The sequence below is a fragment of the Salmo trutta genome, chromosome 1 (genome assembly GCF_901001165.1).
Source record: "Salmo trutta chromosome 1, fSalTru1.1, whole genome shotgun sequence".
Taxonomy (NCBI): domain Eukaryota; kingdom Metazoa; phylum Chordata; class Actinopteri; order Salmoniformes; family Salmonidae; genus Salmo; species Salmo trutta.
In genome coordinates this window covers 57,852,027-57,869,243 of record NC_042957.1, presented here as the reverse complement: position 1 = coordinate 57,869,243, position 17,217 = coordinate 57,852,027, and the positions used below count along the sequence as shown (strand labels likewise).

At 46.1% G+C, this 17,217-nt stretch overlaps 1 protein-coding gene across 5 annotated transcripts in view; it reads left to right on the top strand.

Moving 5' to 3' along the window:
• LOC115202501 (RNA binding protein fox-1 homolog 3-like) overlaps positions 1–17,217 on the top strand; it is a 130,527-nt gene that overhangs the window by 24,183 nt on the left and 89,127 nt on the right. Inside the window, exon 1 of one of the 5 annotated variants that reach the window (XM_029766653.1) lies at positions 8,394–8,792. The exons of 2 other annotated variants lie outside the window; for them this stretch is intronic. In XM_029766653.1, coding sequence (XP_029622513.1) covers positions 8,667–8,792 — 126 coding nt within the window. In that variant the 5' untranslated portion in view covers positions 8,394–8,666. Of the gene's footprint in view, positions 1–8,393; positions 8,793–17,217 lie in introns of those variants that run through there. 2 more of the 5 variants (XM_029766651.1, XM_029766652.1) reach the window with 2 other exon arrangements.

Genomic DNA, 17,217 nt, shown 5'->3' with positions numbered 1-17,217 from the left:
ACGGCAATTGACTATATTAAAGGGAGTTTACATACATAGCACTTCAACGTTAGGGGATTTTTCACAGAGTTCAGCGTATTTTCTGGAACTCTCCCTCTACCCTGTTTTTAATCCGAGATGCCTCTTTGACAATGTCTCCCTCATACAAAATGCATGAGCGCAGTGCGGATCGATACGGACCCTTTAATCTCGCTACACAGACAGCTACTGCAGTCACGCGGTGAACCAGCACCCGCGCTGGCTGCCACTGCTGCAAGCCAGATCAGAGGCGGGAGAGAGAGATCAGCCGAGGTGACAAGGGTCGCTGCATGGGGTCTCCACACCAAGCTGAGGCAGGCTGCCTGGAAGCACAGTCTAGAAAATTCCTTGACCAAATCAAACTACTCAAACAACCCTTTTTTATCAGATAGCACTCTATCTTGATTTTGATCTCATATTTGATGGAATATCTGATGTTTTTAGAGGTTCTTATTCAAGAGTGAGTTATTTCGTCAGTCATGTAGTTATTTTGTGAAACATAGTTTTGTGCAGGGCTTTGGCTTTGATCCTGGTGTATACAAACAGATGGCCTGTAAAATTGGAAAGGTTGTTTGGAAGTGTTTGAAAAGATTAAAAGGAAAAGGAAACATTGATACATCTTACAGTACATAAATATTATTCGAATAAAACGAAATCCCCTTACAGAGGGAGTTAAACAAACATTAAAGGTTGAAATATCAACTTTTAAGCAAAGCTGTGTTTTGGTCAAATATCCCTTCAACTATGAGATTTGTGTAAAGCTGACATATACTGTCATATAATCAGTGTCATATACAGAACCAAATCCCTTTAGTTGAAAACAGTAGCAAGTAAAGCATATTTTAGAGGGAGTCAGTGTGTGTGTCGCCGGGCAGGGCAGGGGAATAATCCACTAGGTGGAGGAGAAATCAGAGAAGGCCACCTCCATATAATTGATGTGTGTTGCTGGAGGGATAATATAGGGTACCCAGAATGCACTGCTCCATGGACTCTGTCTCTCTCTGTCTCTCCTCCGCTGCTGTCACGATCGTCGTTTAAATAACTAGACCAAGGCGCAGCGTGAGTACAGTTCCACATCTTTTATTACACGTGAAACTTCAAAAAAACACAACGTGGCGCACATAAGCACTCACACAAAACAATATCCCACATCGCAGGTGGGAAATTGGACACACTAAGTATGATCCCCAAATAGAGTTAACGATTATCAGCTGCCTCTAATTGGGAACCATACACATACACCAACATAGAAATAAACTCACTAGAAATCCCCCTATTCACGCCCTGACCTAAAACACCATCGAGAAGCCCGAGGGCTCTCTATTGTCAGGGCATGATAGTACCCCCCCTAAAGGTGCAGACTCCGACCGTGAAACCTGAAACTAGATGGGGAGGGTTAGGGTGGGCTGAACGCCGTGCCCGGACTGGGCACCGGCGCAGAGGAAGGCTCCGGCCATGGAGCGGGACTGGACGCCGTGCCTGGACTGAGCACCGGCACAGAGGAAGGCGCAGGAAGCTCCGGGCCGTGGACCGTCACTGGAGGCGCCGCACCGTGGACCGTCACTGGAGGCTCTAAACTGTGAACCATCGCTAGAAGCTCTGGACTGTGAACCGTCGCTGGAAGCTCTGGACTACGATTATCAGCTGTCTCTAATTGGGAACCATACACATACGCCAACATAGAAATAAACTCACTAGAAATCCCCCTAGTCACGCCCTGACCTAAAACACCATAGAGAACCCAGAGGGCTCTCTATGGTCAGGGCGTGACAGCTGCCTACCTCCACATTGTCTCCCCCTCTCATTTCCCTCCCTCCATCCCTCCCTCCCTCCCCACGCAATGCAGCTTTTGTTCACTCATTCTTTTAACCGTTTCTTTCGCTCCAAGGTGTCAAGGCAGAAAAATTAAGGGAGCGGTAATAGGGTTATGTCAAGTAGACGGAGGTGTTGTCTCTGTGTGGATGCCTCCCTCCCTCCGTCTCAATGAAAGGTTACTCCAGTTGGTGGGCTCGGCACTGCCTCTGCCGCCGCGTTCTCCCCTGCTGTAATGAGAATGGCAACAGACAACTCTCTATCAGTCCTGCTACAGCAGGTGACTGATAGCATTAGCACGGGGGAAAAAAACAGAAACAAGAGTCACTCTGCACGAGCAATATGGATACATGACCAAGACTGATCACAGTGGACACAGATGATTCCCTGTCTCAGGTGGTATTGTGTTCACATTTACCTATTTGGAGCATTAATTCTTCTATTTTTCTTCTTTTTCCTGAATTTGACATTCTGAAAATCTCTGTTGGAATATCCTCTGCATCGTGCCCTCAACAGTTTGGCGCGGAGGCAGAACGTTTGTGAAATATTGAACAGATATACCTCAGCATTTGGGTTTAGTGGAAAAGAGGCATGACTTCCACACAGAGATATTACACTCTCTTTTGAATGGAACCTCTGAAACCTATTGGCTTTCTCCTCCTCCTGTGGTTCCACCAAAGTCCACAGTAAATCTGTGTCTGTGCATATGTCCCCAAAGCTATGTTTAATGGCAGTGAAGTGGAGAGAATTTAAAAGGTGGCAGCGTGTGTGTGTGAGTGTGTGTGTGAGTGTGTGTGTGCGTGCGTGCGTGTGTGTGCGTGCGTGCGTGTGTGCGGCGTGGGTGCCTCTCCGGTAACAACAGCAGGAGCTCTGGGCACCCTCGGCCAGACAGAGGCTGGCAGCCTGGCAGGCACTCTGTATTTACACCTCACACAATCACACCTCCGGTTTCATTTACTCTGTTATGATATGTGCATCTGAAGCGGAGTGGAGGAGAGGCGGTATTGATGTATCAGCCGTCTCCCTGTGATCCTCTGAGGAAGACGTTGAGGAAGACGTGGTGGCCATGGTTTGAACACCTGACCCCTGAGGGAGGGAGAGACGGTGGCACGGCGGAGATGGAAACCCATCTGGAGTTTCTCTCTCTGCTGTCGGTTAAAGAGTGATGGTGAGAGGTATGCCTGCTGGATAGAGGACATTACTGGGCATGACCAATCTGTTCCAAATGGAATGCACTTGGAGTCAGCGCACCAATCGCTGTAATTGACCTTGCCTCGGGCCTTCGGCCGCTATGGTAACAGTTGCTACAGTAGCGTTGTCGAGGCAGGTCAGGAAGTTTGAGAATAATGCTCTGAATAATTTGACGTTTCATTGCTCAACGCATTCCTTGTGTAATGACGCTATTTGTATTACTTGTTATTTGCTTTCAATCAAAAGTACCCTACTGAAATACCTCCTCACTTATGACATTTCAGTTAGGCGTGCGTTAGATTGTTTTGTCAAATAGTGACCCCTTGGTACTGCAGGACATGGTTGTCATACTAAGCAGTGAAACCAAGGCATGCACTACGTGACAACATCCCCTAGAGCGTCTCTCTGAGGGACAGTAAATATTTCATCATCGATCTGATGTGATTCCCTTGCATGGCAGTCCCTTTGCCCTGTCAGCTCTCTCTCTCTCTCCATCTCTCTCTCTCCGGTTCACCGGGCCCTGCAGGGCTAACAGAGCCTGACCCTTTCCTGTTTGCTGACCCCTCCTGTGCCTGAGCAAAACCCTCGCTTGTGTTCCTCCCACCTTTAACCCTCCCACTGTTTTGACCTGGGCTATCACCCGCTCCTAGCTGGGGCACTTCCTAGCCCGGAGGCAGAGAGGAGAGGAGGAGAAGCCAGTAAACGCTTCCTAGTATTGACGTTGACTGTCCGCCGTGAGCCTTCGTCTCTCTCTCTCTCTCTCTCTCTCTCTCTCTCTCTTTCATTTTCTCTGAGAGCCAGAGGGGTGGTGGTGGTGAGGGGGGAGGGCGAGGTGATATACGGCAGCTCTGTGTGGGAAGCATGGTGAGTCCTCAGGCTTTCTGCAGTGTCGCAGTAAGACGGAAGAGTGCTCAAAAGTCCAAAAGGCCTGACCTCTCCCAGGCTGGTGAGTGATGGCCGGACGCAACCTGCTGATCCCAGCACTGGGTGCATTAGTTTGCAATAAAGAAAGCCGTGATTGTGAAACGCGCCGGGCGAAAACATATGAGGATGAATGACATCATATAAAAGCCAAGCACTGTTTCAGAATCCATTTACAGTGGTGGTTACCAGAGCCTGAAGTCTGTAGCGAGGGTCTACAGCAACAGCATATCCTAGTGGCTTAGATCTGACAGACAAACTCACCCACCCCTTCCCTAACCCATAACTATCCTTTCATCAATGTTATTAGGACTTGACAGCTTTGGGGAGCCTAAACCAATACTTTAACTGTAGCCGGCTATTGACATTTAAAAGACAAGTGAGAGACAAACGCGGCTAATTTGGTGCAAGAAAGACTAGCAAATCCTGTTCCTTCATAACTCCGTGTTCTGTCTCTGTGATCACACCAGCAGCCCCCCGTGGCACAGCCTTCCTAATGACTCCGATCTGCACACAAAGTGAAGAAATAATGAGCGGGAGAGCGGGTACCTTGTTGCCTTAATTATGAGCCCAGACAAAGGAGCGCTGACTCTTCCACAAAGAGCCTGGCACGGTGAGACGGGTGAGAGGCAGGTTAAACACTCGCCCGCCTTGTCCTCCTGGCGCCCCGTTCCCGTCCTGAACCAACTGGCGTAAGACTCTGACAGGGATGCCAGGGAAAATGAGAGGGGTGGGGCAGGGAGAGTGGCCGGGAAGTCTGTAAAATGTCCTTGTTATGATAAACCAGAGGGAGCAGCAGTCAGAAGTTTGTTATGTTAGGCTGCTATGACACAACCTTTAATTAGTGGGGATCCCAGGCGCTCTGGGCCTGAGGTTTAATCAGTGGACCTTTAGCGAGAGCACCACCCTCGCCTCGCTGCACGCCCTGAGGACACACTGATCATGGCGTGTGTGTGCCCCCTCATCTACTGAGGGGTTCCGAGGCGCCATGGCGATGCCAGATAATGAGGAAGGCTTGTCAGAGGGGCACTCCAAGGGTCCCCCTTCCAAAGGCCCCCGCTGCCTCTCCAGTAATCTACCCAGCACAAAACACTGCTGCTGCTTTGTTTTCATTTCAAAGGATCTCCAGAGGTCTCCTCGGAGAGAGGAGGGGGAGTGAGGGGGTGTTGGGTCACTGAGAGACTACTCTAGACCAAATAACATCTGGACCAAATAACATACTCTGAGATCAGTGATCTTTTTGGAACATCAGTTAACTGATTATATCAATATGTTCACTAACAAGTGACAGCGAGTGATAAAATATCATTGAATATGTATCAACATGTCTACATTTGGTCATATCATGTTGCTATTATGCGTTGTACACATGTGTTTCCTGTCTGTTTCTCTCTGTCCTCCTGATGGGGGAGCTGTGTCCATAGTGAAACCCTGCAGTAGACTGACAGAGAGAGCAGAGGTAAGGATATAAACAGTCATCTCTTATGATGATTATTGCTAGTAGTCAGTATTGATCATGGCAATATGGTAAAACAGTGGGAAACAGGCATGTGCCTCCAATTGTTTGGGCTGCATTAGCCACTGCCTCTATTGCCTCTGATTATTGCTGACTGGGCTCGGAGCTCAGGGGATGGCGTCTTAACGGTATCACTGCTGCTTTCCGCCTTTACAGACTGCATTACAGACTACATTACAGACTACATTACAGACTACATTACAACCACACCGGCCTCTAAGACCCACAGGAAAATCACCATATTTGTAACATATTTCCTGTTTGTATTTGATCTATTACCTTGTGTTTCACTGTTATATTTTGAAGGGATATTATCACCTGCTTTAAAAACAGTAATGTCTGAAATCAGCTGATTGCATCTCTTGTGCCTCTCATCTCCCCCACCTCTGTGTGAGTCCTGTCTCAGAGGAGGAATCACATAGCTGGGCCAACTAGAAACACACTGGAGAAACACATGACAAGGGGATGGGGATAATAATCATTATTATGATTATTATCAGGTTGCCACAGTGGAGATGGTGATGAGGAGGTGATAGAAGACAGTGATGATGGTGATGAGGAGGAGGAGGTGATAGAAGACAGTGATGATGGTGATGAGGAGGAGGAGGAGGTGATAGAAGACAGTGATGATGGTGATCAGGGTGATGAGGAGGAGGTGATAGAAGACAGTGATGATGGTGGTCATGGTGATGAGGAGGAGGTGATAGAAGACAGTGATGATGGTGGTCATGGTGATGAGGAGGAGGAGGAGGAGGTGATAGAAGACAGTGATGATGGTGATCATGGTGATGAGGAGGAGGAGGAGGTGATAGAAGACAGTGATGATGGTGATGATGGTGATGAGGAGGAGGAGGAGGTGATAGAAGACAGTGATGATGGTGGTCATTGTGTGTTGGATGTTGGAAGTCAGCTCCTGTATTCCATCAATAGTCTACAGTAATGGTTTATCTTCTTTTTTTCATTCGAAGAATAGGTCTGGAGGTTACTGGAGTTAACTGAGGATCTCCAGCACATTTTGATAGCTTTGATTCCACATAACTCAAAGAAAGGCACAGTGGAGAACATTCCAGCAATTCTCTCTTTGAAGGGAGTGATCTGACACAGCTAATTTGAATTATAAACAGGGAGGGAGAGAGAGGGAGGGAGAGGGGGAGAGAGAGAGAGAGAGAGAGGAAGAGAGAGGGAGGAAGCGAAAGGGAGAGAGAGAGGAAGAGAGAGGAAGAGGGAGGGAGAGAGAGAGAGAGAGAGGGAGAGAGAGAGAGAGAGGAAGAGAGAGGGAGGAAGTGATAGGGAGAGAGAGAGAGGAAGAGAGAGGAAGAGAGAGGGAGAGAGAGAGGGAGGGAGAGAGAGAGGGAGAGAGGGAGGGAGAGAGAGAGAGAGAGAGAGGGAGAGAGAGAGAGAGGGAGGGAGAGAGAGAGAGGGAGAGAGAGGAAGAGAGAGGGAGGAAGCGATAAGGAGAGAGAGAGGAAGAGAGAGGAAGAGAGAGGGAGAGAGAGGGAGAGAGAGGGAGGGAGAGAGAGAGGGAGAGGGAGAGAGAGAGAGAGAGAAGCTATCTGTCTCTCTGCAGCAGTAGCAGCACCTGCTGGCTCTAGCCAAGTCATCTGATCAGAGAGTGTTCTACAGTACAGTGACATACAGCGGTAATACTGGCCGACTGCTTGTACTTAACACAGGCTCTTGGACCTGAACAAGACGTGTGCAGACATGCAGTCATACCACTGGAGTTCCAGTTAACACAGCCTCAGCCTTATCCAAGTCTCAATTAAGATCATGCTGATTGGTCATTTAGCAGAGGACCAACTTCTCCCTCCATTCTGTTCAGCTCAACAATTAGATGTACAAAACATATCAGCCAACAATTACATCATGTTATTACAGTATTACACATTGTGCTGTGCCACTTATTGGTATTCCCTAATCTGCAATCTGTGCTCTGTCCCAGTGTCTGGGGCTAATGAATAGGAAGTAGGGGTTGGTTGAACTCCTTCCTGGTGTAATTTCCCCCCTGCATACTATCTGAATGGGGCTGATTGAATCTGAATGGAGTGTCCCAGAGTGAGTTAATTCGGCACAGTGGACATGCGTCATCTCCCACAGCAGGGCGTGATTATGATGGTCTGTCTGTGTCTGGTTGGGAAAGTGACCAAATTCACAACGATATTATTGTAGCTACCCGTGTCATAAATGGAGGCTAACATCACACAGCCTTTGTGTGAGCTCCATTGCATTTTATATCAAGCCCCTTGTTGTTTCTACAGAAGGAAAAAAGATTAAAAAGGGACTTTACATTTGTAGCGTAAATCTTTTATGGATAGACTCTCTCTCTGTCAGGGCGGATGTATATTTACTGCTCACAGATGAAGAGAGATGTCACGGCCGAAGCTAAAGCGAATAACGGGGCTTTGTGAATACATTTACCAGACTTCTATGGATGCTGTGAATTAATATTTGCCAAACATGTTGTATGTGTCCTTGAGTGCAGCTCTTGCATAGACGGAGGGAGACCGTGGACAGCATTTGGCTCTGAGGGGGGAGCCTGCAATTAAAAGGCTGTACGCAGCATCCCACGAGGTGCTAATGCCCAGGATCAGCGACTGTTCTGATGTCATTTCATCCCCTCTGTTATTCACACGGCCTGTTTGATGTAGGAATACATCACCTCTTTTATCACCCCAACTCCCACCCCCGTCGACTCTACAACCCCCCTTCCCTCCCTTTCCCCGGTTTGCACAGAACCTCCCCTTCTGTGTCTGAATGCTTATGTTGGCTTTTATCGCTTCCAAAGTAAACAGAGCCGCGCCGGGGACAAGCGAGAGAGAGAGAGATAGGGAAGGAAAGAGAGAGAGAGAGATAGATAGGGAAGGAAAGAGAGAGAGAGGGAGAGGGATAGGGAAGGAGAGAGAGAGAGATAGGGAAGGAAAAAGAGAGAGAGAGAGAGAGAGAGAGAGAGAGAGGTGGCACATGCACATTGTCAGTGTGCGGCTGGCTACCGTGGTTACCTACTGCAAAAGCTGAAAGAGAAATTCTCTGGAGGGAATAAAAGACCACAACAAGAGAGAAGGAAGACCAGGGCAGGAGAGAGAAAAAACAGAGTGGTACGCTGTGCCAGAAGGAGAGAGAGAGAGAGAGAGAGCGGGAACGAGAGAGCGAGCAAGAGAGAGCAAGAGACAGAGTAGCGAGGAAAGAGAGCGAAGGATCTTCCTGCTAAATGCGCAAAGCATCCCGTTACCACACGCTGAGCTCCATGGCCAACTCAGGCTGTCTGCTTCTCTCCGGCTCCGGGATGCTACCTCACTCCCTCCACTGTCCCCCTGCCTTCCTCTACCTACACCAGGTACGTCTCTCCATCCCTTCCTCTCTTTTTCTGTCTCCTCCTCTCCCTCCCTCTCTCTTTCTCTTTCTGTCGCTCTCTCTCTCCGTCTCTTTCATTCCTCCGTTTGCTCGGCAGCACGTGATAGCATTGTGTTTCCCCAAGTACTTCCCCAACCCCGACCCTGACCCTTCCAACACAGACGGGGGGGGGTCATCTCCTTTATTTTCTCCTTTTCAGCCTTTATTTCCTCCTTTTATTTTCCTCTAATCCACCCCGTGCTGTTTTGAACGAGGGAATTCATGAATTAGTGACGTGAGACCGGGATACGACATGTTTGTTTAGATCTCGGCTTCATGACTCATTTTGCTGTGATTGTAACACTGCATATTTTACTGCTCATTTTATGGCCATACTGTCCTGTCACTTTCCATTGTGTGTCAACACTTTTCACTGAGAAATTCAGATTTAAAAAATTACGCTCAGTCACTTATGTGCATTTTGTGAGAGGGGGACATTGAGCGACTCTTTCGCTTTTCTGTCATGATCATCTACATTGATATTTGTTTGAGTAATTATATGAAGCTTAGATTTTTGGTTTTAATTGATTCCTTGTCACTGGTCCCTCTTGCTTTGTGAAATCTTAAGATTCACTCTGTAGAGGAAAACAACTATCCAACAAGGTGACTGTTAAGAGCGGGCCCGTATGCATCTCTTAAATTATTCAAAACATTTTAATTCAGCGAGGGGGGGTGGGCGCCTGTTCAATTGTGTTTTTACTACCACTAGGATGTGTTGCAGTAAACAGTGTGTTACTGCAGTGATTGAAGCAAATAATGGTAAGGCTGGCAGGATGGAGCCTCCTGCTTCCCCCTTTAAATCCTGCTCCCCATCAGGGTAATGGCCCTCTCCCCTCCTCCCCATCTGTCCAGCGCGGGCCCACGACGGCTAGGCCATCAGAGGGGGACAGGCATGTGGAGGACCAGGTGCCGCTAGCACACACTTCATGTGGAGAAGCCAGGGCTAGGATTCCCCAAGGAAACACTGCTTTTATTCATGGCCTCGGAAATGTGTGTGTGTGTGTGTGTGTGTGTGTGTGTGTGTGTGTGTGTGTGTGTGTGTGTGTGTGTGTGTGTGTGTGTGTGTGTCCATATTTTTGCATGGGTGTGTATGGGGGTTGGGGTCTATATTTGTGTATGAAACAAAGGGTGATATGTATGACAATTGGGAATTTCTTCAACTTTACCTCTGCTGTAACTGACTTATGGAAATAGAGAGGCTGGTCTACAAAGACAACATTATTTTCTGAAACACAAGAATACTGTACTGTATTTATCCATATGATTTGTGGCTGACTCTAGTAAAAAATAATATATTACTTTTTGTATGTCACATATGGGGCATATAATGTTAGTCCCTGCTTCAAACAAATACATGTTTTGCTCTGTTCAATCCATATCCTTATTAAGTGGAGTAACACCTCAGAATTCATAGAAAATTCAAAAAGGATGTTTTCACAAAATATCAAAGCATTTTACATGAATCAATGATTCACATTCCCTTGTTATGGGGGCCCACCGGGCCTATCCTACTCCTGCAGTGTTATTTGGGAAATTACTCATTCATTGAATCAAGATTCAGCCTCTAGCCCCCTTTCTCTGTGCTGACCCCTCTTTTGTATCGTGGCCATCGCTCCTTTTCAGACGGTCACTGCATCCTCTGCACCTCTCTTTCTCTCTGCACCTCGGCCGAGACGCACCAGCCGCCTGTGTGAGGGAAGAGACACACAGAGACTAAAAGGAGAATAGATTGAGGTGAAAGCCTTTTCCCTGGCAGTTTGTTTGAATTCAAAAAAGGGGAGACCGCATTAAAATTACTCTGAGTGCTTTGGGTATTATGTTGGAACATGAAGCTGTATGATATCACAGGTGTACAGAGTTTTATTACATAAAAGATTACTGAACCAATAGTTTTTCCTGTTTTGCGTAGCGGCAGTTTCACTGTTTTGATGTACCACGGCAGGCGGATTTGATGCTCTTTGTAGTGGGTTGTTGTGTATATGAATCTTGGCTAAATGTTTGTTTTCATTAACACAAGAAGAGACTCCTCGTTGTGTAATGAGAGAAATGCGGCTATTCTGATTCCAAAATGGCAGTATCATGCTACCTCTCGCTGCTGTAATTCAGAGGGTATTTTGGGACTCTCTACTACACGTGAAAAGCTGCCTGTCTGTCTGCGGAGATGATGTCATCTTTTTCCTCCGTCGATCAGGATTTAACGGAAGCATATTCCATGACTTATGTTGTCTGATATTGACATCACTGATGAATTACAGTACGGGTGTTTACTTCACTGCTGTATATGAAAGTAGAAATATATTTCTGAAACAAATGTTGGGGTAGGATACGTAAATCCACAGTATTTAGTTGTGGCTTGTACAGTTGCTGGGCCTCAGTTTGTATCCCATGGATTTTCTATTTAGCAGGCTTTGGGTAGGCATCTGGCTGTGGTCGTAAATGCAGCTATATTATCTAAGTAGGAAGCAGTTCAATTAAAACGAGGGAGTTTCTTAAGGCATGTCTTACATGTCTCTCTGTTTGAGCCTGCTACCATATCTGGAGATCTCACATTTCTGAAATTGCTTTCTTTGATTTGTAATTGGATTTTGTATCATTACATTCTGCTGTGTTGATATTGACCCTTATTGTTATATCTATTGATTGTTTCTGTGGTTGTTTTGCGTTATTCATTTCCCCTCACCCGTTTTTTGAATAGCATCTTATATGATTAGTCAACCTTTAAAGGGAGCTTTCATGCGTGTGTAGATGGGGAGGGATCGTCTGGTTTCTGGTTTCACCTGTTCCTCTGTCAGTGGTGTACCAGGCAGGCAGCCCAGGGGAGGTCTGCCTCCTCCTCCACAGCAGCGGCCACTGATCTCTCTTCTCTCAGTGTAACCGACTCCTGCCTGCGTCGACACTGTGATCCCTTCTACACAGCCGGGAGTGGAGGGAAGACAGGGGCCGTGGAGGAAGGGAAGTGGAGAGAACTGGGAATACACCACTTTATCTATCTTTGCATCCCTCTATCCCTCCCCCTCGGTTCAGGCCTTCATCCTCTACTGCCTACCCAGTGAGAGGCTGTTTTGCCTGGGGGGGGGGGGGGGGGGGGGTATCTGACAGTATGGGGGATTCAGGTTCCAGGTCTCCAAGGATAGGGTTAATTCTAACGGTGAAGAGACAGGGCCTTTCTAGGGGATAATTATTGTAGGCCAAGCTGTACTATTGACAGCTGTAAATGGAGACGCTGTCTGAAACTGGGGGCCAATAGGTTTCTGTTCCTACATGGACTGTGTGGGTGCCTGGGAGATGGGTTTGAGAAATGAGCCACAGCCTCTTTGGGCTTTGGAATGAGAGCGTGGAGGAGGCAGGAGGGCTGGGTTCTCCCCCTCCACTGACCTCATGGGGAAAGGTTAACTGAGAATGGTTGTCTGTTTTTGCGCGAAGCTGAATGAGACCCTCACTGTACATGGCCTTTATCGTTAAATGGTTACTGTTAAAGCTGGACCCGGTATTCTTTGAAGATTACGAGAGGGCCTGGAGAAGTGAAGGCTGTTTACGACACCTTTCCCCTTTTTTTATATCCATTGACAAGTTATTTTATATTTCCATCTTCTGTTTCATAAATTCGAAATGCATTCATAGCATTTTAAATAATTTCATTTTGTCACCAAGAAAGCTGGGCTTGACTCCTTAATGCAGTCAATTTGATGCAACGCAATTCACTTTGATTCAATCAAACTCAATTCAAAAACTTCAAACCCTATTTCATTGGCAGGGAATACGTTTCATTGTGTATTTTGCCTAGGATTATTCCTATGGAGGCCCTCTCTCTCTCTCTCTCTCTCTCTCTCTCTCTCTCTCTCTCTCTCTCTCTCTCTCTCTCTCTCTCTCTCTCTCTCTCTCTCTCTCTCTCTCTCTCTCTGCCATTCAGCTGTTTTGTCCCTTAAACAGCAAATTCATAACAGCAGAACAAAAGCGGAGGGGACTGATTGAAATGTTTTCTCACCTTTCCTCGCCGCTCTGGAGGAGAATTGTAAATCACAGCTCAGTCGTTTATGTTGAAATTTCATTTGGTGTGTGAGCTGAGCAGAGTGAGGGCTGCCTAGTTCTTCAGAGGGGATGTGAGTCACGCCACACTCCCTCCCTGTGACTCGTAGTTCTCTTAAGGCTACCTACCGACTGACTCTGTTAGACCGCTGTAAATGGAACCAAATTACATTTCCTCCCCACAAAGAAGAATGTCACAAACAGTTCAATAGATTTACACATGCATGAAGCCGTATTGTGGGAGCTTGAGGGTTCTGTCTCTTTGGAGGGGAAGGATTTGTGTTGATTCACAATGTTTCACAGGAGAATGCGTACTTAACATTAGAGTGGGGTGCAGTGCATTAATAAATGTATATTTACATTTTGCCAATAATGCTAAACATCTCCAGTCATTAATGGTACGCATTAGCCTGGAGTTGACCAAGCTTTCTATATGCATAGCCTACAGTGTCATGCGATTAGCATGCACAGTGCTTCTGATGCTAATATACTCCACTTCCTGAAAACAAAGTGCTGTTGTGGATATCTTCAACCTCCAGTATTCATCCAGATTTTTTTTATAGCATGACCATCATTTAATTGAGCTTGTAATCACTATTCATGTCAAATATTTACTGTCTCAGGAAAACTGATCCCAGATCCCGGAATCATAACATCATTTTTCTCCTCATTTAAAGAAAGTGTAATGCAGTATTTGAGTGTTTTATTGGGGGCAACACCAATACATGCCACCATGTGCATTTTACAACTATTATCATAGGACTATTATAGGAGCAGCCTGTGATCAAAAAGGGAAGTGAACTTGAGTGTCGTCAACCCTGTATCTCGGTGGCCTCATTCTCTATGCAGAGATTTAATACAGCTCAAGAGTATTCGCTTGGTTTTGCAATTGCCACCATTACGTCCGCTTGAGCGCTCCTTTAGCTAAAGAGAGACCGCGAGCGGAGCAGGCTGAGGGGGCAGCGAGAGGGGAAAGAGACGAAAGACGCGACACAATGCCTCCTTGTCTTTACACTGCGGGAGCTCTCTCTATCGCCCTCTCTTTCACACACACAGACACACACAGACACACACACACAGGGATAAAACATGGAGGATGATAACCCCACTGTGAAAATCCATTAGAACTATGTTTGTATGGGTGACTGTTTTTACTGAAATATAATCTATCCTGAGGTTTTCTGTTTCTCTGAATGGCTCAGTAAAACGCTTAAGCAGCCCGAACAGCTTGACTCCAATTATTTCTTTACTGCAGTAACTTAGCCAGCTGTGATTATTATGTTTATAATGTAGAGTCACTCTCATACTGTCCTTCAAGCCTCCTCCTCTCAGCAGGATCCTCTCAAATGAGACATAATATCTTGTGTGCTGAGTTAACAGAGTGACCATAGAAGTGAAACAGCCATCACCTGCTATTAAAGCCACAACCTTTTTATCACCACACTGCTTAATGGCAGTAGTGAACAGCAAAGCATTATTACCGGTTTCTCCGTTCCTCCTTGTGCTCCTTCCCTTCCGGCCAAGCTGTTTTTCCTCTGTCAGTTAGACGGGGCTCGTGAAAAATAGTTCTCTAGGTAAACATTGAAATTTAGTTTTTCAAAAGGTCATTATCAGCACCAGTGTGTGCTGTGCGACTGCAGCGTGAGGAAATCATTTATCATATCAGAGACACTTTTTAGTGATTTTCTTATATTTATTTCTGCCTCGACTTGCAATATTGCCGTGGCTAGCTTCTCATTTGGAAGCCGGTAACGGTATATATTACTATTAAAAGGCACCAGGGGTCATCCTCTAAAGAAGATCAATATTTGAACTGTAATGTTGTGGTTCAACATGTACTGGTGTATAAAAATAAATGGGGCTTGAAATTGATTTTAAGTTCCCTGTGAAAAAGTCCAAAGGTATTTGGAAATGAAAGTGAGGGGGAGGAGTGTGCCACCCGGCACACACCAAATAGATGACCTCTACCAGGCACATTTATAATTGCTTTTGTTTCTTCAAATCAAATGATCCCTTTTATTGTCATTTTTTTTCTATTTCAGAGGTGGGACTGAATTGTCAGTTACGCCACATTCTTTTTTAACGCCTAAAGTTAATATGAAGTAATACCTTTAATTCCCATCACATCTCTGCCTCTCCTGTCAACACTCGCATACAGAACAAATCACCATTAGATGGTTATTAGAATAACAAGTGGGCCGTTATACACCTTCCTGCTATGTGTTGAATAAACAAAACAAACGCTCACACTCTTCTTCTTTCCTGGCGGGCAACTGAACAGGAATGAGGTTCATTACTCTCCACTAGTTGGATAATCACCTCAAAAGGTGTGAAGAAGCTTATGTAATTTCCCCCAAATCAGTGGCCTCCTTCCCCGTCTGTCTCCATTTCGTTGAGAGCCTAAATCTGGTTGTTTTGTCTTGCAGCAGTTTGTTAGTGGAGCACGCCTCTGTGTTTCTCTCCAATCATCTATCAAGGTGAGCTGTGTGGGAAAGAGCATCGCCTCGGGGTTCCTCCCCATGTGCTTAGGAGGTTTTATTAGGTCCCACAGGACCACTGCTGTGGTGCCTTAAAAAATGGAACTTACAAATTACTGCCTCCATGTGCCCTGTGTGTGTGTGTGTGTGTGTGTGTGTGTGTGTGTGTGTGTGTGTGTGTGTGTGTGTGTGTGTGTGTGTGTGTGTGTGTGTGTGTGTGTGTGTGTGTGTGTAGGACTACGTGCATATGCTCTATAGGTTTTTGCACATGCATTTATGCATGGATAAATGCACCCATGTGTGTGTTCATATGCGATTCAGATGAATGTAAATCAGTGTGTGAGTGAGAGAGTCTGAGTGTATCTGAGTGCCATATTAGTACAGCATGTCCTTGGGAGACTATAGGAGTGATCATGTGCTGCATGTCTCCAGGGGGACTGTTGGAGGTGGGGTCAGTACCAGCTGTCCCCTCCCTCACGGCTACTCTCTGCTTTATGCTATTCATGTTAGGAGAGATGAGCTACTATGGAGTCACTCTCTCTGAACAAGCAGATATTTCCCATTTCTCACCACTGTTCAAACCTTTGCTTCTAATTTAATGAATCGGAATTGTAACTCCACATTGTTAGCTTTTAGCAGTAGCAAGTAATGAGTAGTAATTAACGTTTTCAAAGAGGGTCGTAAAGGCTGAAAGACACCGCTTTGACCAAGAAAACGTCGAAGCAGCGCAGTCAGAGGAGATATTGTCATGCGGAGAAAGGCCTAATTTACCAAGCCAACTGTTTTTGTAATGTAAATAACTTTATTTTGTCAGGCAGACCACTATCAGTGCTAACGTGAGTAATCAGTCTGATATCCTCGGCATTCTGGCTCCCTCAATGAACTGTAATAAACTGTAATAAATGACTCTGCTCATTTTTTCCAATGATTGCTCTTTCTGGTGCTTGGAGAGGAAGTGCTAATTAACTGAATGTGAATGAAATTCTAGGGCAGAGTGGTATCAATGCGAGGGAGACAAATGCGATTTAGCTCTGTCGAGAGCGAGTGGAAAATTGCTGCGTAAATTGGAGGTTGTTGCTGCCGAGAGTTTTCTGTGTGCTTACATTTCATGGGTGAGAATCCAATCTGCAGGGCAGCACTGCCCTCTCTAATACACTCTAGTGTACTCACCTACTCTATGATAGCGCTCTATAAACACCCCAAATCTCCTCTGTAACACACACACACACACACATCTCAAAGGTAAAAGACATTGTGAATCCGAGGAGTTGTGCTGGTAGTGGGGGATAGATGGGGACTTCTTATGCTGTGCAAACAGCAATTTGCCTCATCTTCCAATTGACCAAAATTCCTCACATTCCTTGACTGTAAGCAAAATAGACAAGACCTTTTCTAGTATTCACAACTCTCCGCTTGTTTATGGAGCTGGTGTGTTTTTCTGTAATTTCCAACCTGTCAGAGAGTAGGTGCTACAGATAGATAAGGCAGCCCTAACCTCTCTCTCTCTCTCTCCTCTCTTCCTTTTTCTCCTTTTTCCTCTCTCTTTCGTCTCTGACTGCGATGGCCATTTTTATCTATGGGTTTGGGCAGTTTTGGAGAGAATTACGGTGACAGTGTCATGGAAATGATAGGCCGGCAGTGAGATATCTGAGCCTCATAAATTCTCCATTCCTCAACACACTTTACGAGGGAGGTTTCTGTGCGTAAGACAGCCAGTGTGCCACCGTATCCATCTCCACCTGCTCTTCCACTTCAGAGCCTAGCTCCCTCCATCCACTTTAAGACAGCAGCCCAGCTTCTGCTGGATTTATAGACGGCTGCACTAGCAACACTCATTTGAGAATTTATTTTCACTTTCATTTGGTC